Raw genomic sequence first — 25,974 nt, forward strand, 5'->3', positions numbered from 1 at the left:
ATGATGTAGTGTTTGCATGCAACATGAGCATCCTCTAAATCATTTCTTGCATACAACTAAGCCAATGTAGATGATATGTAAATAGTTGTACATTGTGTTGCTGAAGAGATAACAAAGATAAAAGTCTACACATTCAATGTAGATGCAGTTTTCCTCCCAAATATTCTCCATCTGTCATTGATTTGGTCTAGGAAAGGAGACCCTGCAGATATAGAGGACCAGCTGTATCACAGACCATGAAAGTCACTTTAGAGTCACAGGAAGAATTCTCCTTCAGACTGTAATGCCTGTTATACTTAAATGGATATACTATGCTTTCATTGATGAAAGTACAGCAGGAAGTAGGAGCATATAATCATGACTAGCTAACAAAAATCTATAGTGGTGAAATTGAAATTGTCCATCCCTGTTGATGACAAGAATCAAGACTGATATTTATTACACCTGGGCCGAAGGGGTATTGTTAATAATTTTGTCAAAGATGTTCATAAGTGTCTTGTTTCTTTCTATTGTTGCATGGTTATCCTCACTGGGGGCATTGCTCTAAGTGTTACAGTCTATTGTAAATCAATAATTTCTTCAGCCTGGGAGGATCTGAATGGTGAATGTGGGTCTCAGTAGGAACTTCTAGCCAGAGTGATTTTTAGAATGATCATCTTTTATACAAAACACTTATCTCAGTCAGTTAGGCTGTCAAACCAAAATGATAAAAGTGGATCATTTTTTATAAACAACAGAAATCCCTTGCTGGAAGTTGTGAAATCTGGCCAGTCCAAGATCCAAGTGCTGGACCATGGCTACTGATGAGGGCTCTCTCAGCTTCATCTGCCTCATACAGTTAGCACCTGGTTCATCAAACTGCAAAATAGGTAACTTCCAATTTATCAGTATGATCTAGTAGAGAATACTACCATTCACATCTGCATAGGAAGATACTAATGAAGTCACAAGTTGACTTACTTAATTTGTCCATGCATATGCAAGTCATATCACTATTTGCTGTAATTTCAAATTATCTCATTCAAAGAAACTAGAATTACCCCAAGACTTTCATCATGAAGGTCCAGTGAAAAATGTCCTGTCCCGCATCAAAAATATTTGGGGTTGTTGGTATTTTTTCTAATAATCTAAGAATGGTGCTAAAATGAATATTTTTAACCTCATAGTATAATAAAGAAGAAATAAGAAAAAGAAGCCTTTATATATGATACCAAAGGTATTGAGTCAATAAAGATTATTATAAGAAAAACAATGAAGTAGAATTATTGGTTTCATGTTTCATTAGGAGGATGTCCACTGCTAAAAGGTAATTTGTTCTACAAATTTTGGGTCAGTTCTCTGCTCCAAAATATTGATTACTTCTGTAAGACCATGAGGATTCTCTCTTGGGTTTCCCCTATTAGTGTAGCCTCTGAGCTGTGAATTCTAAATTGCACATTTAGTTGTCAAATATGAAGCTAGATGTTAACTCATCATTGCATGTATTATGCACAGTGCCTGGTATGATCAACCCTCTAATAGTACTGAACAGAAGTGTTTTGATTTTATCAAACACATAAGAATTTCTTGTTGAACATAAAGAATCTGTTTAGAGCATGATGAGAATAGAGCCTAAACTAGTTGTTGATAGAGCTCTACACGTAATTTATAAATTTCTTGCAATACTTGTTCATGACACCTTCTATCAGTGTAATTCTAGTATCAGAGGCTAAGTCCCAAAAATGTGTATGGAGGCAGATAACTGAAATGTCTCCAAGAATTGGGTCATAAGGACCAGTAGTGCCAGTGTTTTTTTAATTCAGAATTTTCACATGTTTCACCAAAGTTTGCAGAAGCTTTATTCTGCAAACTTGATAAGCAAATGTAGTTTCTGAGTATGAAATAAAGTCTAACCAAGTAAATTTATAATTGTCTCTATAAAATGTCTGTCTTGGTCACTTGATATGAAAGTTGGAATGCCCTACACTGGAAATACAGAATCTAGTATATTGTTAGTAAATATAAAGGTTATAGCTTTGCAGTAAAGAAATAATTGACTCATTTTGAAAATAGACATTAAAAGCTAAATATATTCAAATCTTGTAAAGGGTAGAAGCTGGTTTCAGCTCAGTCTGAAGGAGATCAAAGTGCCCTTGGATCTTTATTTCTCATTGTATCAGAGAAAGAGACACACCAGACCTATGTTTTTGTTATTTATTTATTTATTTATTTATCACAAGAAATTCACCAACCCATTCATAAATGCTGCTAGGCAATCTGAAAGATAGGGCAGGCTGCTAGAAAGTAAACCCTGGTGCTCTCAGATATGACCTGAAGCCACCACCTAAGGGCAGATTCTGGAGCCTGCTCTTATGCCAGCTGACTGAATCAGATCCCATAGGTGATCTAGTACAGTCAACTGATTATGGCATTTAATCACATCTAGCTCCACAGCAATCCGTTTCTATGTAAGCGATTTGACTAACTGGGAAATGTAATACAGCCAAGTTCCAATATTAACAGGTCTTCTATTGCCATGTGTCTCCTTTATGTTTTTTTTTTTCTCCAAAATTCTACTAATAGATGACACATGACTGGAAAAAATCACAATTTTATGTTGAAGTGTTTCCACTTACGTTGATTCAACAGATAACCAATTATGATGTAAAGAGTGCTGAGTGGTTTCATTGAGAATTTAGATACTACTCATTTAAAATCACCTCATGTCACTAAACCACCTTATCTTTGATAAAGGGGTCAAACATGTTCACTGGAAGAACGACAGTCTCTTTAATAAATGGTGTTGGAAAAACTGGCTCTCCATATGCTGAAATCTAAAATTAGACCCATGCCTATCACCATGTACTAAATTAAAATCTAAATGGATCAAAGACCTGAACATTAAAGCAGAAACACTAAATCTATTAGAAGAAAAATGGTAAAAACCTTGAAGACATAGGGGTAGGTAGAGAATTCATGAACAGGAATCAAACTGCATGGAAAATACTTCCCAGAATAAATAACTGTGATCACATCTTATTAAAAAGTTTCTGCATGTCAAAAAAATCTCCAGCATAGTGAAAAGAAAACTCACAAACTGGGAAAAAAAATCTTAGTCAACTGTCCCTCAGACAAAGGACTTCTGTCTAAAACATATAAAGAATTAAAAAAATAAGACCCCCAAAATTCAAAGATCCAATCCAAAAATGGGCATCTGAGATGAATACACAATTCTCTGATGAAGAACTACAAATGGCAAATAAATACATGAAAAAATGTTCATCATCATTACTCCTTAGAGAAATGCTAATTAAAACCACACTGAGATTTCAACTCACTCCTGCAAGAATAGACAGGATCAAGAAAACTACCAACAACAAATGCTGCAGAGGCTGTGGAGAAAAAGTAACTCTCCTGTACTGTTCATTGGAGTGTAGACTGGTGCAACCATTGTGGACGTCAGTCTGGAGATTTCTCAAAAAGCTGGGATTGGAAGTCCCATTTGTTCCAGGTATTCCACTTTTAGACATATTCCCAAAAGAACTGAAAACATCATACCACAGTGACATATATGCACCCATGTTTATAGCAGCACAATTTGTGATAGTCAGATCTTGGAAACAACCTAAGTGTTCATCAACTGAAGAATGGATAAAAAAGTTGTGATATTTTTATACAATGGAGTACTACTCAGCTATAAAGAGGATCACACTGAGATATTTATAAATAAATGGATGCAGCTTGAGACCATACTCATAAGTGAAATAAATCAAACTCACATGTATAAATACCAAATAGTTTTCCTAGTGTAAGAAATGGTAAGAATATATAAAAGTATGTGATAATCATGACTCCCCAATATATTGCTTTGAAAACTTACAGTGTTTTCATTCACTAGTTGGAATGGTTTTATTCTGGGTTGTTTGATTTTATTGTCTGTGTGGTATGAACAGCTATTTTGAAGAAAACAAGACATTATGATAGCTAGTGATGATTTAATATCATCTTGTTTTGAAGCCCCACCAAGCTTTTGTTCTTCTGTCTCCATTGCTTTTATCATATTGTATGTCATTGGATTTTATTTTATGTGATAGTATAAACAAAAAATTTAAAGACAAGGAGATAATAAAGTAACCATTGTTCCTTTTCTGTTAGTTGGTTCTGAATACCCTGTAATACTTTCATTCTCTTGAATGGTTTTACACTGTCTTGTTGTTTGATACTATAGTACATGAAGGTATACTCAAAAATTTCAAGGAAAGAGACACTATTGTAGCTCCTGTTATATTAGGTTGTCTTGTGGTGAAACACTATGTTGCTTAAATTTTTCTGTTCTGACCTGTGTTGTTATGTCCTCTTTTATCTTAATCTTTTTTTAAAAATAAAATAAAATAATAAAATCACGTGGTATAAACAAACCCCTATTTAATGATTAACAGATATCATCTTAAGAAAGTGCCAGATCTCTTCCGTTGTTCCTTTGTGAGATTTGTGACTAAAATTAACATTCTACAATGGCCTCTTTGATTCTTTGTGGGATGTATTCTTTGAGGGTTGGAATTCTAATGCTGGGTGAACTGCATGCTGGACTTGATCTGTTAGAGAATAGTCTTTGGCTTCAGACAATCTTTTCTGGCCCAGCCCCCTCCCTTCTCTGAAACATAGAGTGCATCTCCAAGTCCTGCTTTTATAACAGTTTGAGTGTCAGTGAGGGAATCAGTTTGTTTCCAAAGCACCCCAAATTCACGTAGTATTGCAAAGGTGTTCCTTTTGTCCAAGTACAGATTTATTTTTTACTTTTTGGCAGAGGAACAGATGCAACTAAGTGCAACAGATTCTTTCACTTGGGCTAAATTACATCAGGTGAAAAGAGTGATTAAATCATTGTCAGCATATTCTACAGCACAATCTTCAATTTTGAATTACAGTCCAAATTGGGGTTCTCAATAAGATCTCTAAAAAGTCTGAGTGAGAAGTAGAAATCTCTCTTACTAAGTGATATGGTTTCCACCTAGCCCCCTAAAACCTTTATAGGATCACAGGTGGGACCATTGGAAGACCACTGAATACTGGGAAGGTAGAGCTGGCCAGCAGTCAGGAAATGAGCTGAGTTCCTGGAAGAGGCAGGTCACCACTGCTGTGACCCGGAAGGTAATATCTCCTTGTCTCTTCCTTGACCCGGAAGGTAATATCTCCCTGTCTCTTCCTTGACTCCCTCTGCTTCCTGGATGACCAGCTATAAGACGCTTTCATCCACTAGGCAATTCCATCCTTAGCTTCCTACATTCTTGCTGAAACCAGCCAACTATTAACTAAAAAGTCAACCAAAATAAACCTCTTTTCCATTGAACTGAGGATTTAAAGTCTTTTGTTTCAGCAACAAGGAGAGTGACAACACACTGAGTAAGATTTCTTCTTTATGCCTGAGTCAAGACTAAACGCCTTCAAACAGACTGCATTGCTCTGTGTGCTACTTTCATGTTGTGGGTGTGTGTGTTTTGCTGCAGTGCTCATAGGAAGCTTGATTGCATTTTCTTTTGTGTTCCCTACCATACTGTGAGCCCCCTGAGGAGAGGGACAAGATTAGTCCAGTGTTCAGTGAGTGATTTTTGAACTATATTTAAAAGAGCATTCCGTTCTGAGGATTGCTGGCTGGATTAGCTAGGCCTTGATTCACTGCATACATGAGGAAAAATTAGTTGAAATACTAAATGATGCAGAAGCAAGTTATGCAAATTTGAAAATAGAAAAATTAACTAATACTAATGTCCTTTTCCAGTTGTCTCACCTCCTCATTTTCAAAATTCATCCTATAAGTATTTATGATCACTTACTATGTGTTAGTCCTGCACAAAATGCTAAAATGTGCTAGCCTAGGAAACACTACACTAATTTATGAAAAATGTTTATGTCCTTACACAAATTTCTTATGGTCACAGGCATAAGCTATTGTTTTATTGTTACTTAATGATAATGACTATATCCTATGATGCATAAATACTGAAGCTCAGAAAACATTCACTAAATAACTCAAGACTCAAGATTCTACCATGTTTTTTACTGTATAAAACAATATGGATTTTTAAAAATTTTGAAAAACCCTTAAAACAGTAATTTACATATATAATTTAAATATAACATTTTTCTTACTGTAAACTAATTCTAATATTTGAAGTCTTGTGGTATGTGTGTACATATGTATATGTTAATATATATGAATATAAATTTACTTATGAAAAAGACTTGAAAATATTCTAAAGGATATGAACAAAATTTTTATTTCTATTAATTTTGAGGTCACTATCTGCCAGATATTCATTCTGTCACATCCTGAGCTCCACATACACACTGTGTGTTTTCTATAATCCCTTTATTCCCAGGCATATCTCATTTAAATTAGAAAATATAGCCATCAGATTCTAGGCTTAAATCATCCTCATATGTAAGCAACCAACTAAAAGAAAATATCACTTTCCTACTAGACTCATAGAGAGTTTGAATTAGTCTGTCCTGGGATAAAGGATAGTTACAAAGGAATATGAACATTCTTGGAAATATATTTAGGGAGCTAAGGAATGGGGCTTAATTTCCAATAAAGCATAATGGTGGTGAAATAATTATATTGAAGAGATTCTTGATAGGTAAATAAAGAAAAAATGCTCTAAAAATCCTGCGCACTTACCATTGTACAATGAAAAGCTGTAATTTTTGAAATCTCCTTGGGTTTGTTACTAACTCACTATGAATTTTAAAGCCAGTATCCTTTATGTTATTTCCAGGTTTTGATTAAGTTCTAGTTTATTAATATCATATGGGATGCACTGTTTATGATTAATGATATATTCAAAATACCCTGAATTTCCCACCCAAGGAGACATTAATTCAAAGTATGTCTTTTCTTAACACTGTGACCTAATTTTGTCATCTACAAACCTGAATTTAATGAGACTTCCTTTGCCGAGTTTTGTGATATGTGAAAGGATAACTTTAACTGTTGAGTTGTGTTCACTGTGATTAAGATATAATTGCCTGTATGTATGTTTTCATTTCTAGACTATAAGTACTTGAAGCACTGGTGTATTTTTTCCCACCTATGTGATATAGTTTTTGTCATGTATTTTACCAGAAGTAAATGACAAGTGTGCCTAAATGTCTTTGTTGAAGGTCTCTAACTTTCTGTCCTACAGAGAACTGCCTATCTGTATTCATAAGTATTAACCTTCTACTAGAAGAACAATTACCAGCTGCACGACAGGCAGTTAATAGATGTTTCTGGAATAAATGTATAAAGGTGGGATACTAGCGTCTCACTTTTTCAAATGAGCTCACTGTAACTTAGTTATGTTAAGTAATTGGCCAAAGATTACTTACAAAACCACTTCACTTTGTCGGAATTTAGACAGGACTCATTGATTTCTGCAGTCACTAATCATGAATACATTCTCGCACATTGATATTATATAAAGCAGATCCTATGATTTTCTAGACAAGGGCTAGGTTCACTTTGGTCAGGTTAATGAGGTCCCTTGCGAGTCAGCGCTCATGTTCACACACTTCCATGCTGATCTGAGCCAGTATGAGGGTGCTGAAACGCGGAAAAATCATGCTCTTTTCTTTTATTGCTCTTCCCCTTCTCTATGGTCCTGGGTTTTCCATTGCTAGGGAAAGAAGGGGTTATTAGAGAAAAGGAGTAGAAATCAGTATTGTGATAAACGCTATTAGCTCTTCTCTGAATCTGAATGTTGCCACTCTCATGGCTCACACATGCCTCATAGGAGAGAGTCTGTCTGGCTGACATTTTCTTCTGTTGCTGCTTTTGATCCTTCAGCTGGTGGCTACCAGTCTGGCAGGCCCTCCCCCAGTCAACAGTTGTCTTGCATGCTAGAAAGTGGCTGAATCCTGGTTATTATCAGCAGTGTCATCTCTATCAGGTGACAGGTCACTCAGCTTTACCAAGCCAAACTTTGTCATACTTATTGCTAAGCCACATCCCAGCCTGCCATTTCAATCCAGCTTGGCAGAGTGCAGAGATTAGGAAATATGTAGCTTGGCAGAGTGCAGAGATTAGGAAACCTACTGCATAAACAGCTCCACTAGGTAAGTGAGGTACTGTTAGGTATTTTGTTCAGCAGCCTGATTCTGCAGACAGGATTCCTTTGGTGTGCATCTTCACTAAGCTTGACCTCTCTCTGCAAGAACATTACACTCCTGAGAATACCTCCAACTTCCTTTCATCTCTTCTGTCTGCTCAACAAGATGGGAGGAGTGAGGTCTGCTCATGGAAGGAGGGCCAGCTCTGCCTGGGTAGCAAGGTTGTGGAGATGGATCTGGGAGTTCCTGAGACTCTTCACAATGTGAACATAGCTGAGGGCTCTATCTTTGAGGTTTTATTCCATTTCAATCCACAGGAAATTTTTCTTTGACATTGAGTTTCAGAGTGCAGTAAACTGTGAATAGGAGCCTAAGTTTATCCTTACTGAAATAATTGGCTATTTTAATGAACAATAATATTTTCCTCTAAATCAACAAAGGTAGTAAAGAAATACACTCTCAATCTCTGATTTGAGTGTTATCTCTAAACTTTGTAGAATCTTTTATTCTTTATGATAGTTTCACAGAATACTACATAAGACATGGGATCTTCCAGTCACTAGTTACTTCTAACTTTGCAGATTAAATTTTATTCTCTGGTCATAGGTTCCCTGCATTGCCATTGGCTGCATGTGTCCTACCTTGCTATAATATTGAATAAATAACTGTGAGGAAGAACTCATTTCACATCTGTTCTAGGATGTCAGGTAAGATATCTAACAGCGAAGAAATGAAATTACTGCATTTTATACTTTTATCACCATGAAACTCGACACAAAGAAAAGCAGTTTTAATAAATTTAAATGTATTTTTGAAAATTTCCTTCATTGAAGTTATACACACTTTATTTCAACATATGGATACAAATTAAAGTTAATTGCCAAAATTTTGGTGAAGTACCTGTAAAAAGAAAAACGTGTCCATGATTATCTTATATCATTTAATGGAACATGCATATTTTAAGAAATCATATTGTGTAGAGAATATTTGTATAATTAGAAAATAGTAGACAAGTATATTCAGTTCATTGGTCCTGAAAAGGGCAACCTCCTTTTAATACATTGATGCTCTTTGTTCTCACATCCTTTTACTCCTGCCATTTAATATTAAATAGTAGGTTTTGTCTTTTTTCTTTTTAATGTAAAGTATTTAATTAATATATTAAATAGCAATTAGTATGGTATATTAGAAAACTAAAATTCAACTGATAAATCAGAAATATTCCAAGTACAAGATCAGAAAATGACCATTTTCAGAACTGGGGAATAAATTATTTGATCTGGTAGCTTTTCAGAATCAGTAAGGAAGAAGGTTTGAAACAATTTGTTTTTTTTTTCCTTTTTTCTATTTTTTTTAATTTTAAAGAGATTAAGACAAAAGAGGACAGAATATAGCAGATCAGAACAGAACAATGTAAGCAACACAGCACTTTACCACAAGACAACCCAATATTAACAGTAGCTACCATAATGTCTCTTTCTTTGAAATAGTTGAGCATACCTTATAGTATCAACCATAATAAAATAGTATAAAACTATTCAAGAGAATGAAAGTATTACAGGGCTTTCAGAACCAAATAACTGAAAATGAACAATGGCTACTATATTATCTCCTTTTCCATAAAAAATGTTTATACTATCACACATATTAAAATCCAATAAGATACAACATGATAGAACCAATGGAAACAGAAGAACCAAAGCATGGTGGGACTTCAAAGCAAGATGATATTGAATCAGCATTGGCTATTATAACGTCTTGTTTTCTTCAAAATAGTTGTTTATACCATCATACATAATAAAATCAAATAAACTAGAATAAAACCATTCCAACTAATGAATGAAAACGTTGTAAGGCTTCAAAGCCATGTAATGGGGGAGTTGAATGTCACATAATACATAGATATTTAAGTTTGCATAGATCCAGGAGTAGAAGAGCAAGACTGCGACATGTTACACGGTCTTGGTTTTGGTTAGTGCACCTATTTATTAGCTCTTCTTGCCTTCTTTGAAATTATGAGTCTGACAAAGGGAAAAAACCCTAATGGAGGGAATATGGATGTCAATTATTGGAAGCTTTTAAAATATTCTATTAGTTATCATGAATCCCGTTTTATTTAATCATTTCAATAAAGTCTGTCTCTTAAATTTATCAGAAAGACATTTTAGGTATCCATACAAGACCTAACCATGAGTACTAACTTGTATTTTAACTTTAATTTTTTTAGTTTAAAAGTTTTCCAAAAAAAGTCTTTGAGATTATGAAGCATAACTGTGGAAACACCAACACTAACTCTAAGAATGCAACTGTCAGGATTAAATACTTTCTCCAGAGAACAAAATTAGATACTTAGAGAGCATTTGAAATTTCAAAGTGCTAAGTATTCATCAGCTTCACCACAGTGAAATTTAATTACTTAAGGACATTTGTCCAGTAATTTTTTCAGTTTGGGACTTACATAATAAGTGTTTTATTTAAGAGTGAAATATTTTCAATTAAAAATATATAAAGATTGCTTTATATATGTAACTTTACCTACTTTATATATATAACTATATAAAATATACACATGATATATAGGTAAATACACAGTTGCATAATTCCAAAAGAGTGGTCAAGTGTATTCAGTTCATTGGCCATGGAAAGGACAATCTCATCTTAATATGTATGATGTTCATTGTTCTCACATTCTCTTCACCTTCCATTTCATTTCCCAGAGGAAATATTAAATAGCAGGGTGTTTTTTTTTAAGTTAAAGGATGTTTAAATAAATATCTTAGATAGAAATTACTATGGTATATGTGTAGCATGGTATAAATATACTGGGTTCCTTAATTGCTATCTGACTGGTATGTAACTGGAACTAATTGGTAGCTTGGTCAAGTCTCAACAGGAAATGGGGTAGTGATTTGTACAAAGAAAGGATGGTTATGAAAATATGGCATTTGTGCCAATTTGTAACCAATCTCCTCTTCCGGCTGCAAGTCTCTGAAATTCACTTGGAGATCCACGGTGGGACATCACAAGCAGAAAACTCATTTGTTCTTATGATTGTTGTTTGATTTTCCTTGTAGTTGGACAAGCCTTGTTTTCAAAAATGAAGTTATTTCAGTTGGTTCTATGAAAACTGCATGGCAAGGAAATTTAATTATACTTTTATCATTTATATGATCAACTTGTAGTCTTGTAACATTTTCCTGAGACAAAAATGTGTCACTAGTACAAAAGGCATTGCATGTCACTTTGCTTTCTTTAAAAATTAATACCACAAAATGCTCTTAAAAGTTTGAATTTCCAGCCTGTGTCCTCTGAGGTCAGAGAAGAGGAAAATGGTTTCATGAATAATTGATTTCACCTGGGCAAAGAGAATCAGTATAGAAGTGGTGGCAAGTGGGTACAACACAGGGAATGTGAGGGAGCCACATCTTCTGCCAAATGCTTGCTCTCTTCTTTCATCTCCAAGTGTTGTCTATGCTCAGAGAGACACAGAGAGAGCCATTCAGTGCTGATGTCCAGGACTGGATGATGCCCACCAAGAGTGTCTACTGCATTGCTGGACAGGTAGTCAGTGATGCCACAATTCCTTTACCCTTCACCACCTTTGACTTTGAAAACTTCCCCAAGGCAAACTTCATGTAAAGTCTGACATCCCCTGGCCTGTGATGTAAAAATGTAGAAAATACTAGTGATTCCAGGTTTCCAGTGCTAGAGGCTGACTAAAACAAAAATATTTATCTATAGGAAGATATGAAAACTTCTCAAATGGAGCCTTTTGTTTTCCAACTGTCATTGTAGGAGCAAAGCATTTTGTCTTCATTTAAGAATGCTAAAGTAAAAAAAAAATGCTAAATTACCCTGATAATTGTCTTCGCCTTCCCGTTTAATTCTGAATAAAATCCATCTGCATATATTTGTGTATATCTCAGCTATTATGGCAATAGTAATAATGTTAGAATTTGGCTGTTGTGTATCCAGGTGACTGTTTTCCTTATAAATATAGGGCTATTTGCAGGCATGTAATATGTAGGGACATATGTGAATACACACTTCAGATATAAGCAAATAAAACATTTTCTATTTCATTCAGGGCCCTATAAAATCATGCCGAAGTGACTCAGTTAACCATTAAAAGACAGAATAGTCTATGGCCTTACAGCAAAGAGGCCATACCCCATAAAACAATCCTATTTCTAGCAAGGGTGAAGTAATGAACCTTAGACTATCTACCAAAATAACTACCTTTTTCATCAAATTAAATAGCCTATTTAAAAGCTTTGTAAACCTAGTAAGACATAAGTTCTTTTTTAATTCTTAGTTTGACATATGAGAAAAATCATGATCCGTGAAAAATCTAGGAAAGCTATAAAAAGGTATAGACTCCTAAAAAGATTCTAAACTCACAGTGAGGAATTGCTAAATGTGAACTTTAAGCAATTTTATGTTCTTAAATGCAGCATTATTTTCTACCATGTGGCTCTAACTTTTTTCAAAATTAAACTTGTTGCCTATGTAGAGAACTAAAGAGAACTTAACATCTTTTCTGGTTTCATAAGCTAGGAAATAGGAATTCTTAGACATGATCATTTAGATTAAACGACTCTTGGATGTGATCAAATCTTGAGATATAGCTATATGGTCAAAAAGTATCTTCTATGAATCGTAAGTGGTTTTCTGTCACTCTTTTTAAATCTTAACTTCTATAAGGTAAATTAGTTTTACAGAGGTATTATTCTAAATATGCAAATAGTATGAAACACAATGTACAATTCTTTAAACAAATCCTTAAAGAAGAATGCTCTAATTGTGACTGGGGAAATAAATTTCCAGCTACTTCGGAGGGTACAGTTGTTATAGTGCACCTGCTATATAAAGTGACAGCAATCATTTCCAAACATGAAGACAATCCTGTTTCAGACCAACACACTGACTTTATATGTCTAAGTAAGTGTGGATTGACCATTACTAAACATATCTCATTAGTTTCCATATTTATTTCTAAATTGTTGTTCCAGCCCATAAACGTTGTACTATATTAGAAAATTCCCTTGTTACAGGTAACACAGTAATTATTGAAAATTGAATCCACAAGTATTTGGCCTTTTGCTCTTTTGGAACTTAACTTCCAATATATATGCTCACTGCTGTGGAAGGGTTAGTTATTTGGCTTGTCCAGTAACTAACAGAGTCAGAACTACGACTCAAATGTCCTAGGCCTCCATCTCAGCGAAAATCCTGTGCAGCATGGTGATAATTATCTTAGCATTAAATCTCTTCAGTGAGGTCAGAGGCAATGAGGGAGAAGTGTGCATAGCATCCCTGAGTCACTGCAGGATTTCTGTAGAGGTTTCAGTATTGCTTCAACAGAAATGGCTTTCTGAAGGCTTTTAATCACCTATTGTTATCTACAGGGTTCCCTGTGCATGGACATGTATGATGTTCCTTGGCAAAAATTAAAATCTTTGACAAGTTCAGAAACAATTATTAAACATGTGGCTCTGAAATTGGATTTTATGAATTTGAATTCCAGCTCTACCATAAAACTATTTAAGCTCAACACATTTCTTAATTTATTTAAGCCCTAATTTCCTTACCAGCAAAAAAGAGATAATTATAACTTCTAACTCAAAGATGTTTTAAAGATTAATTCAGATACTTTGTGAGGATTGGGAATAGTGTCTATAGAGCAATAAGCAGTGTACTATTGGTGTATTATTTCACTGATTAAAATGTTTGCCCCAGTTCAACCTATATCCTATATTTTATAGTTAAGAATGTGTTCCTTGTATTGGTCAGGATTTTCTGGAGAAAAAGTGTGTGTGTGTGTGTGTGTGTGTGTGTGTGTGTGTGTGTGTGTGTATTGTTTGCAGGTGGGTTTGTTACAATTATAAAATGAGAGGCAAGAAAGTCCACTGTGGGAATCCATATGTTGGAAAGACAGATTGTAGTAGCTCCTCAGCTCCAGAAGGCAGACTCTGAACAAGAGGAAACCAGGATGCATCACCAGTTCAAACCCAAAGGCCTGGAAGTTCCATGAAGTCACTGTTATGAATTCATAATTAAAGGTTCAAAACCTGGAGTCTCATATGCACAGGCAATGGCAGTAGCCTAAGACTCCCCCTGCTGAAGCACTAGCATCCGGTGCAAACAAATCTCCTTTCTTCCCCTTTCATTCCATGTGGGCTGCGGGCTTATTGGATGGTGCCACAGGGTCAGCGTGGGACTCTCCCTCCATTTGCTGACCTGCATGCCAGTAATCTCTGGAAACGCCCTCCAGGCATGACCCAAATTGTTATTTCCTAATGAGCTAAATGTGCAGTTATCCAGTCAACTTTATAATCACGATTAACACTCATATTTCTCTAGAGGTTATTTTCATGTTTATTGATGGATCTACTTTATTAAATGATTACTAAAACTAAAATTAATCTTATATGCAATTTCCCTCATGAAGTGTTTTATTTTCTTCTTAATTTAGGCTTTAAATTTATAGCTCATGTTTTTAAAACTCTTGAGCATTTTTATAATATAATTCTCATCTTTAAAGTTTAATTGACGTTTCTCATTTTGCAAATATTTTGTTCGTGTTTTTGAAAAATAAATGTTCCAATGATTATTTTGATTTTAATTCATTTATACATATAAGGGAATACATTTTTTTGATACCAGGTATCAAACTCATAACCTTATGCTTCCAGGTAAACACTAGATCTGCTGAGCTAAATCCAGCCCTCAGGAAATACATTTTTAATTGCAATATTTTGGAAAAATTATAAGCATTCTATTAACTTACCATTACCTCTGATAACTAACTTTATGTTATTTAACTGATAGATACACTCTCTTTAATGAAATGATTTTGGGCTCATCTTGTATCTGGGACCTCATGGCTAGAAAAGACATATGACAAATGAAAAGCCCACATGGCTATGAAAATGCATATTCCAAAACTATTTAGAACTTCCTCTGGTATTCTTCCTAACTAGAGACTACCATGAATGTACCTGTAAGTGAATGCATTGAATAAGTTGCTTCTTTCACTGAGAAAGCACACACACCCACACACTGTGAAGAACCGTGAATCATCACAGAAAGAAGGTATTAGATTTATGTGCCCGTTAGATAATTTGAGGGAGTATGAGGGATGCAGATCTTTGCTCCACACTAAATACTGACACTAAACACTTGTATGATTGAGCTGTTTTACTGACCTTATCAAGAAGGGAGGCACCTGGAGTGAAAACAAACTGTGATTTGTAAAGGAGCACAATCCTTCATGTTAACCAGGTTAGGGAGATTTCAGTCTAATTACTATTATTAGGGGTAATATTGCAAATTGTTATTTGCAATACTGGGGAAAGAAGCCAGGGACTTTACTCTGTGCTACAGTTCCAGCCTTTTAAAAAAAGTTTTATATCAGGATCAAACTTGTCATTCAGTTGCCCAAGCTGGGCTCAAACTTGTGATTCTTCTACCTCAGTGCTGTGCTTATGGAAGTGTGCTGCCAAGTTCTGCTATAGTTAGTGTTTTTACTTCGAAATAGTATATTTTTTGCCTGTATGCAGAAATCAGTATGGAGTCATACTGTATTGTCTTGTTCCACCAATTTACATGGAGTGACCTGGTCTGAGGCCGATGTTCTATGCAGTTGGTTAGTTCAACAGTAAAATGCTACAGATCCACTGAGAGGGCAGGAAACTGTTGAAAACACTGCTTTTCTTTTCCTTATCATGTTCATTATTTATGTGGTTAGTGATATTGGAAAATAAAGCCAAAATTTTTTTTATGCAAACAGCAAAAACAATGAGAGAAAGGAGAGATGGGAGTGGGGAGAGAGGGAGAGAAGGAAAGAAGGAGAGGGAGGGAGGGAGAGAGTGAGAGAGAGGAACCAATATTTATTTAATAGCCACTAAATACCAAGAATGTGTTGGATGCATTAATTATGTGTCTATACTTATGTCACAAAATGTTTTGGTTTTGCAAGAGAATATTATGCTTATTTGTAATTGAGGAAACAGACTTAGTGAGATGAGAAGATTTCCTTAAGTCACACCCTTCATAAAGAAGAGATCTCAACATTATCCCTGACCAAAATGTGCCCTGTGTGCACTAAGGCATTCCTCTCCAAGCATCTGCGTTGACATGCTGAAGAGAAAGGTTCAAGCCACACCTTTCACACAGAACAACAGGGGTGATTCTCTTCAAAACTGCACCCTCAGTGATGGAAACGAAGCCTCCTGTTCAAACTATTCTAGCTCTGTTTTTCAATCTACTCCCTCTACTCTTGGTTTGTTCTAATAAGATTGCTATTCCTGCTACCTCCAGGTCATAGAAAATAGGCACCAAAGCACAAAATGAGAGCTGACAGAGGGAATCTTTCTGTACATTAACTACTAGTAGAGAAAATATTGAACAGAAAGTCCAAATTAATAGACAACTCAAGCACCAAATCTTTTGGGAGCCATTGGCTTTAAAGAATAATCAGTCTTTGAGGACATCAATGTATGAACATAATAAAACTCGTGTTACTACACCCATCATGATTATTCTAATATTTTACAAAATGTGAAGTAATTTTCATCTTGAGTTTATGGAGGCAATACATTTAAGAAAGTATATTAAAAACTATGAACTATAGCAGGTTGGTTTTTAAACAGATAAAATTCTATGATTTAGAAAATGTATTAGTAACTTCACTTCTACCTCTTGGTTAAACAAAGCTGACATTCTTGTCATAATATTACAAGTAGGAACCAAATAATCCTATCACTATTTCATTACATGACTCAAACTTTATCTTTATTCAGGGAATTTTCTTAAATGGCTTATGTGGTCAGGAAGGAGAATTAAAAAATAATAGTATACAATGCAAGAGTTTTAAAAAGTAGTTTACAAAGGTTTAAAAAATATAATGCAATAGTTTATTTGGAAGTCAGGATGAAATTAGTGGAAAATGAAGAAATATTTTTTATATATGAGACATTATCTAATGAAGATAGTGAAACTAATGCTAATCACGGAAGATTTCTATTAGGAAGGAGAGCTAAATAAGTCAATGAATGATCTGCCCTAAAAGTGGTACACCACCAGTCTATAAAAATCACAGCTGGTAGACATGTTTTGTTCAGTCTGATGACTATGGATTCGCTTACTGAAGCTTTTGGAAAATATATAGCCTGGCCTCTACAAAGATAAACAAGGAACCTGCATGAGTGTGATGGTTGCATCTGTGTGTCTTATCTTTCTGCATGAAACAATCAGCTGAAGCTAAGGAGCTACTGTATTTCATGGGACTGTGGTCAGGAGAGTTCACACACCTGGTGCATTTTACCCCTCAGGCCCTGCACTGAGTCCCTGCAGATAGTCACATTTATGATCCAAGGAAGGATGTTTCTTAGATTTCCTTGTTTCTGGGATTCTCTATACTCACTGATAAAATCGTCCTCTCTTTACTGATTTTTTTTGTGCAAACTTTTACCTTCTCTGTGTGTGTGCATGTGCATGCAAACATGGTTAGCAAGAGAGAAGAAGCAATTTTTCAGAAGCTTGACAAGCAGAGGTTTGTCAGATGTGTGTGTGTGTGTGTGTGTATATATATATATATATATATATATATATATATATATATACATTTTATAGGATGTTTTCACTTTAAACTTTTTATATTAGTAGTATCTATTTTCAACAGAAGCCTAGCAAAAAGGCAGGACTTTGATTTAACTTCTCGTATTATCAGATGTCAATGTATTTTAATTTTTAATCTTAGAATTAGATTTGTTGTTATAGCTTCACTTAAAAATCTAGAGACAAAGTTATACAAACATACAAGAAATTAATATTCATTTATTTTTTTCTGTGTGATTTTCTTGCTTATTTATTCTGTTTAAGCAAGATTACTGGCCTCCTTACATTGCCTGAGAGGCAACACAAATCATGTTTAGAGAGATCTCTTCATTAATAGAATTCATGATGTATTTATTAAACACAGGAAATAAATTACATTTTATATTAATGTCGTTAATTCTCAGATCCATATTTTTAGTTTTTAGTTTTTATTTTACTTTTGCAGCTATAAATACTAATTTTGCAGGTACAAGAGCTCAACACCATTCTATTAGTTCTGAATTTTTACAAGTAATAAGATATGATTGTCCATTAAGATCCAGTTCAACCGTGAACACAAATTATACTATTGTGAATAATAGGCTGCAATAATAATTTTCTCACAGTGATTTTCTTAAAATGAACAATGATTTAAAATTTGGTAATGGACTAAAATTCAACTTTGTGTACAGTAGACCCTTAGAACTCAATTTGTTCACAAGGGCTGGTTGTTAACTTGGTTGTAGTCAAAACTACTTTTCCTATAAAAAAATAGTGGAAGTACCCATAATGCGTTCCAAACCCCCCAAAGTTCACCTTAACTAACTTCTCTTAATAAAAGGGTTATATACTGTATATAATTTACCAGAAACACCCATAATTTCCCTACTTTATTTCCCAAAATGTTGTAAAATGTGCCTAGTTTATCAGAAACAACACTGTAATACTGTACTCTCCATTTAAATTGATATCTTTGGCTCACACGGAAGGCAGATGAAAAGGAAGGTCGTTATTGTTTGGAAGGAGAGTTCCTGTTCATAAGCACAGCAGAAATCTGGCTCTTTGGTCTCCTTTCTTCCCTTAGGAGAATCTGTAGCCCACCAGGACATAGTTCTAGCTCACTAAGTCTCAGAGTTTTATGAAATAAAAATTGGTCTACGGTTATCTGCTTCTGTCTTTTGTTTAATACTGTTCTGTAGTGTGACATGACATTATCATTAAGCAAGTAGATGCAACGATTATATTTTTCTGTCGGGGTAGGTCTTCTCTATAAACGTTTGTAACTCTGCTCATTTTTTCAGGGTATCCTTTATTTCAGAAGAAGAGCATTGCTGCACTGATTGTTGATACCCCCACTCCTCTTCTGCAAATTCCTCATCTGTCATTCTCTGCTGCTCAGGCAGAGGTTGCTGAAGTTCTATGAGCAATTCCTCTGGGTGTTCCTCCACCAGCTGAAGACTCAGGCTTTTCTCTACACAGCTTTCACAGACTCTCTTCTGTATAAATTTAGGCCATACTTTCTTTCAAGTATATTTCTGTGTCCTTCAGAGATACTGGCCCAGGATTTTACAATTAATCCCACACAGGAAATGATGTAAAGTTCTTTCAAACTCTTTAAGAGTCAAATCTGTATCTGAGGCCATTTGGAAGCACTTCAGGAAGAGTTCCATGGTGTACAGCTTATTTAAGTTAGCTGTAACCTGCTGGTCCTTAGGATGCTATAGAGGAGTGTATTAGGTGGGAGGAGCTTGACTGAGAGCCTTGGGAATTCTTCAGCCAATTCTTCCAGATCCCCCAGGTGTGCATGAACACTGTCCATGATGAGGAGAGCCTTGAGTAATGAACTTTTGTCCTCTAGATAGTTCTTAGCAGTAGTACAAAAAGCCTCCATATTCCACTCAAGAAAAATTACTCCTGTTAAAATTCTGATTGTCATAATCCATTTAGTCTTTGGTACATTTTTAAGCAGCCCAAACTCACTAAATCATACAATTCACATCACTTATACATCTCTTCCTCAAAATATTATTTCTTCTTATGAAACTTTGCATGTTCCAATATAAAAGTTTAATAAATGTAACTCCACCTTAATATAACACTGTAACTCCACCTTAATATAACACTGTAACAGTTCACATATAGTGTAGGCTTTTTCTAGGTAATAGACTATTTTCAATCTGCTCCTTTTTGTACCTCATGATAAGAGTTGTCATTCATGTTCCTGATCCACATGCTGTTATGTCCCAGAAATTATCTTCATTATAAACATTTATCTTCATCATTAATTGCAAGGAGAAATACATACATTTTATTTTACCTTTATTTGCTTTTCAATACTCATCTTCCTTTTACTGTATATATTGCCACCCATGACACACATGTACAAAATATCAAAATATTCTAAAGATTTTCTTTGGCATTGCTTGTCAAGGAGTGTTTTCAATTTTGTTTCCAGATTTAGAGGTACATTTTCCTATATATGGAAATCTAGATCAACAATGGTTGATTTTCTTGTTTTTAATAGTTTGCATATTTCCCTACAGTTTCTTCCTGATAAGTTCACTGTAATTCTTACAGCCCAATGTGTGGAATAAATTTTTCAACACCAATTTAAAGGGGCCTCATGAAAAATGTTTAAGTATTACAACCTAACAACAATTTATTTTCTAAAAAGAATTCTACTCTTTTGATCCTACATAAAAATAATACAAAGACACTAAATTCATTACATTTTTTAACCCAGATTCTCCCTTTCTCATTTCTGGGTGTATAAAGCAATATTGTCTGTTCATTGCAATTCTTTTTAATTTATTTATCAGAGATTGAGTCTATGTCAGGCAAGTGATCTACCACTGAGCTATATCCTTATCTCTTTTTGTTTAAAATAGTCTTGTGAACTTTTTTCTGGTCCAACTTCAAACTTATGATGGTCCAGCCTCAACCCTCCAAATAGCTGAAATTATAGGCATGCACCCCTGGCTTATCACACCTATGTTTTTGTTCCAATATAATTTTTCTGTATTTTTCAATTTTCTGTTAAATATTGCAATCTGAATGCAGTCTCCATTCACAAATTTAATTCATTCCACAGTTGTTGGAAAGATGGCTGCAGTCCTGTTCATTCCCTGAGGCAGAGTTTACTAATCAAAACAAAGTTTTGCCAAATGCTTTGGCTTCCAAAACAGATTGTTCACAAAAAAAGGTGTTTGTGAAACAAGGCACCGTTGTATATCACATCTTCCTTAAAACTGGTGTAACCCAAGCTAAAGTTCTTTTTATCTGTTAGAAATGTTTTTTTCCTATTTCTGTTAATGATACAAAATGATTGCAATTCTATAACCTCAAAAGCTTGAGGTTGTCTTTTGCATCTTGACCACAAATGAATATAATTGCTATAATGAGCTGATTCACTACTGAAATCTCTTTTCCTTTCAGCTTTGTGTCCTTAGTCATGACCTTCTTACCCTCATGTCTATGCTTTAAATAGCCACTAATTTTCCTCTCTTATTTTTTTTACTTCCTTCTTTAGCCAATGTTTCACAATTCCACTGGGTTAATCTTTTTAATTTAAACTTGTAGTTAAATCAAACCATCACTCAAAATTCTCTACATATTAGATCCTGTCAATCCATATTCAATATGTTTCCTAGTTTGGCTCCATGTTTATATCTTTCTATTACAAATCTTTAACAACTGTGTACTAGATATATACTGGCCAAAAAGTACTTGAGGCTGAGGTTAGAGACATGAACAAAAATCATATAAACTGGTGAGATACACTATAGACCTGAACTGTATCTATAAAGCATCTCTTTGATACCACATATATTGTCCTCTGCTACTTCTTTTATAGAAATCATATCTAGAAGGAACCTCATAAATCACCTTACTCAGTTCATTCACTGCAACCCATTGCTCAAGTTAAGTCTCAATAGCTTCTTCCTCTAATATACATAATTTATGTCTACAGATTAAACCTGTGGTGCAGAATCCTGCTAGTCTCGTAAAGACAGTGTTTTTACCCCAATGTTACATGGTTTGAGGGACAAGGGAGGAAATATGAGTTCCTCAATTCATATTTTTCAGCATCAAATAGAGGTCCTCAGAATTAGTTGATACTTACAGAGATCCAAGACATTTGGGAGCCACAGTATAGAAACTACTGGCCCTTCAGACTCACCAGAGTATATCACACACTTCTATTCACCTAAGTATATTTTTACTTTTGTTATTATTTAATGTTGTGTGTCTGTGTCTCACCACCTCATCTAGAGAAACTAAGTTATTTCAGTGTAATAATCACATGATATTCTTGTTTATTTTCCCAGGGGCATACACCACAGCAGCTCAACCCCTAGTGGGCAGTGGAAAACTATTCATGGCTAGTTTACTGTGGGCTTTCATAATTCAGTTTGTGGTCAAGTACGGTTTTAGTTTAGGAAAAAATATCATAGACACTTGCAGTTATTCCTGGTCCATAGGATACATCTTTATAAATTAGCTTCCTTACAGAATCTGCTTTTTGGAAAAGGAATGAAATGGAGAATCTATTCAACCAATCTTAGCACTATCACTAAGATTCTGAAGTCTAAGGAAGACAAAACGTAAAGCAGTACTAATGTCAATTAATATCAAAGATCAAGTTGTGTCTGGTGAAACTGCAAGAAATGTATGTTCCAAAATGTCTAGCAACATTCATGATCCATATCATTAGGAGTACTTAATAATAATTGCAATATCAATAACAGAAATAAAAAGTAACATATTTCCATCTGTTCTTATAGTATTAAATGTTTCACCTGTCAACCAAAACCCTTATATCCCGTAGTCTGTACTAATTTGTGTCGTCTAACACTGTCTGCTTTCTTTTCTAATGTCTACTCTTTAGCTTACACTGTTTCATTGTCACAAAAGTTCCTTCTACTGAAATTATAATATTTTTCAAGATCCAATGTTTAACTCCAGGACAGCCATTAAAATCCTTTCTTCCTGTTTGGGAAGTTGTCTCTCCTGCTCTTGAATCCTTCAAAGGATTCGAGTGTATGTTTCCTAAGATAATGACCATTTTGTCTCATATTACATATGCTTTTTTATTCTACTAATAAGAGTTTAGGAGTATATTTTCTCTATAATTTGATTAAATTTTAAAACAGATGATGACAGATTCATGTTTCCTTTCACCATTTCAGTATTGTGACGGCTTGACAAATTAACACATTTTCTGAAGTTCTTATGTGATATATTAAAAATACCATTTCTTAGGATGGGACCTATGGAAACTAATTTTTTAGTACATAAGGAAATCTTAGTATATTTAAGGATAGATGCTATTGCCTTTGATTTCAAGAGGTCCTTTTAATTTGACTCATAAATATTGTAAAATTATGAAGTATTTTTAATTCCTAAACGGGGCTCTCTGACAGACTTGTACAGCAGATCTATAGTTGGCCAATAATTTACATATTTGCTACCATTTTTAAAATTGTAAACTGATAATTTATAACTGTTTATATTTATGGAGTACAAAGTAATATGACTGATGAATATAATATAGCATAATTAAAGCTGAATAATACCATAACCTCAAATATCTATCATTTTGTGTAATTTTGCCAAACTTGCTCTGTGCAATATATTTTAAAAACAATTTATGTCTTCTGTTTTAATAGAAATTTTATACTCATCCCCAACCCCAGAGTCTAAAACACTATACTGTACCTTGTTCCTGTGAGTTCCATTGTATTAGATCCCACTTATAAGAACATGTGTCTTTATATGTTTGGCCTTTTTATATTAGTTTATATTCAGTCCCATTGTCCTTTTGCAAATGATAGAATTTTCTTCTTGTTAAAGGCTGAATAATACTCGGTTGTGTGTTTTTCTGTGACATTACCACACCTTTTTTATCAATTCACCTCACCATGGCAGCTAAAGTGGATTCCATCGTGACTGTTGTGAACAGTATTGCGGTGAACCTGGGAGTGTGGTAACCTCTTTGGCAAAGTGGTTTCAAAACATTTGGATACATACTTAGCAGCGAGATTACTGGGTCATATGGTAATTCTATTTTAGGGTTTAGGTCCATTTTCCGCCGTGAGTATAGTAATGTGTATTCCCACCTATTGTGTATAAGGGTTCCCTTCTCTCCTTATCCCTGCCAGTACTTGTTAGTTTCACAGTCATTATAACTACTGTGATATAATATCTCCTTGTGGATTTAATTTTAAATTTCATAATGGTTAGTGACATTTAACATTCGGGCCATTTTATGACCTTTTTTGAGTTTGTTCTTGCTGTTAAATTCTTAGAGTTCCTTGTGTATTTTGGATATTAGGCCCATTAACAGATGCATATCTTATCTTTCTTAATCATTAGATGGCTTCTTTATACTATTGTTTCTTTTATTATACAGAATCTGTTTAGTTTGATGTAATCTCATTTGTCTACATTTGCAATTGTTCACTATGCTTTGGGGGTAAAAAAATGATTGTCAAATCAGTTTAACTTAGTTTTAACTCTGTTTTCTTATAGTAATTCTGCAATTTATTGTATAATTTTTAATTACATTTTTTTGTTTATTAACTTTATTTTACCTAGCCTTCTGAAACATATTCTTTTGAGAAAATTTAAGGAAAGAGGAGTAAATATAAATTTTTTCTCTACAAAACTTTATACTTTTAAAGCGAATGACCACAAAACTGTATACTTTTATAGGGCTGTCTTTATATTCCTTTGCTGTGTATGTTTATGTTAAATATGTGATTAATATCTAATAGAAATGGATGTATATTGTTATGGTAGAAATTGTAGTATCATAATGATCTTTTATGCACTCTCACTGGGTTATTTAGTTCTATTTAACCTCTACAAAATATTACTCAGGAACGTGAAAATGAACATTATGTCTAACATTTTTATTCCATAAATAAGATAAATTCACATGAAATTTATGAAAATAAAATATATTCATTTCACAGTAGTTATATTGATTACTTTAAAAACTACTACTTAAATTTTGGGCCAGGAATTTAGCTAAGCAGCATAATTATCTGCCTGGCAGGTGCAGGTCATGAGTTTGGTCCTTGGTTCCAAAAAAATAAAAGCATACCAAAATTCTATTTAATTTTTTAAACAGTAAAATCAATATTCAAAAGACAAAGCCTATGAGACTATACAAAAATTTATGTAGTAAATATTAAAACTGTAAGCTTTCTAGAAGTAAATTTTTAGTGAAATTCTTCCAAAAGTCAAATGGATTAAAATTAAATCACTTTTTTAGTAAATAAGGGGAAGCAGGGTTCAAGAAAGGGTAAGGGAATGAGAAAAAAGAAAAATACAGCCAAGTCATGTAGAGGTGAAAGTCACTATGATGAAAATTATCATTATGTATACTTAAAATGTACCAATATACTTAATAAATAAAAGTTAAAATCACTGCTGTTGGAACTCAAAGGCCCAAAAGATCCCATGTGTTGAAAGTTTAGTTGTAGCTTACAGCACTATTGGCAGGCAGTGGACATTTTTGGATATGGACCAAACTGACAGAGTTAGGTTTGTCCTTCTTGTTGTGACCTGGCCCCTTCTTATAGCTCTCTTAACTGAGACTGCTCTGATTTGAGCAGTCTCCTTTCCATGTGTTCCCACCATGCTAAACTATGCTATCACATGCCCACATTCACAAGCCCAACTGACCATGGACCAAAACATCTGAAAGGGGGAGGAAAAATGAACTTTTCCTACTTATAAGTTGATTATATCACGTATTTTATTACAGCTACATAAAATGACTAGTACACGCACTATGGGAAATTTTAACATGGATTGTGATATTTTGCCTTAAATTCCCAACATAAATTGAGAAATAACACATATACATTCAGCAAAAACTAATATAAAAGTGTGTGTGTGTGTGTGTGTGTGTGTGTATTTGCTATATTCTTTATGGCAGACTGTATAGATTGTCAGTGAGAATAGTATGCAATATCCATTTGCCAAAAGCAAAGTTCTTTACCATTTTAAATTATTATTAATAAGCTATCAGAAGCTTCCTTATTGAAAACAGTTGAAAAACTTGATTTATTTTTCCCAGGAAGCTTATATTCTCCAAGGTAATTTGTTCAGTGGAACTGAAGTTAGAGATGACAATTATTCAACTCAAGTGGACACTAACCAAAATATTAAGTTTTATAAACTAAGTTTAGATAATATTATTTTCTTTTTAAATTCTCTCCTTCAATATTAAGACCAAATCATCATTTATTAATAGCAAATAATTTAACAAATAAAATCATTCAACATCCCGTA

At 34.2% G+C, this 25,974-nt stretch overlaps 1 protein-coding gene across 3 annotated transcripts in view; it reads left to right on the top strand.

The window, feature by feature from the left end:
* Gpc5 (glypican 5) overlaps positions 1-25,974 on the top strand; it is a 1,275,996-nt gene that overhangs the window by 817,612 nt on the left and 432,410 nt on the right. The window contains exon 8 of one of the 3 annotated variants that reach the window (XM_063246929.1): positions 8,677-8,752. The exons of the other annotated variants lie outside the window; for them this stretch is intronic. Coding sequence (XP_063102999.1) covers positions 8,677-8,735 — 59 coding nt within the window. The 3' untranslated portion in view covers positions 8,736-8,752. Of the gene's footprint in view, positions 1-8,676; positions 8,753-25,974 lie in introns of those variants that run through there. 3 annotated transcript variants of the gene reach the window in all.

This window comes from Cavia porcellus, unplaced genomic scaffold, assembly GCF_034190915.1.
Source record: "Cavia porcellus strain 051 isolate PalLab524CR breed Dunkin Hartley unplaced genomic scaffold, mCavPor4.1 scaffold_4, whole genome shotgun sequence".
In the NCBI taxonomy this organism is placed as follows: domain Eukaryota; kingdom Metazoa; phylum Chordata; class Mammalia; order Rodentia; family Caviidae; genus Cavia; species Cavia porcellus.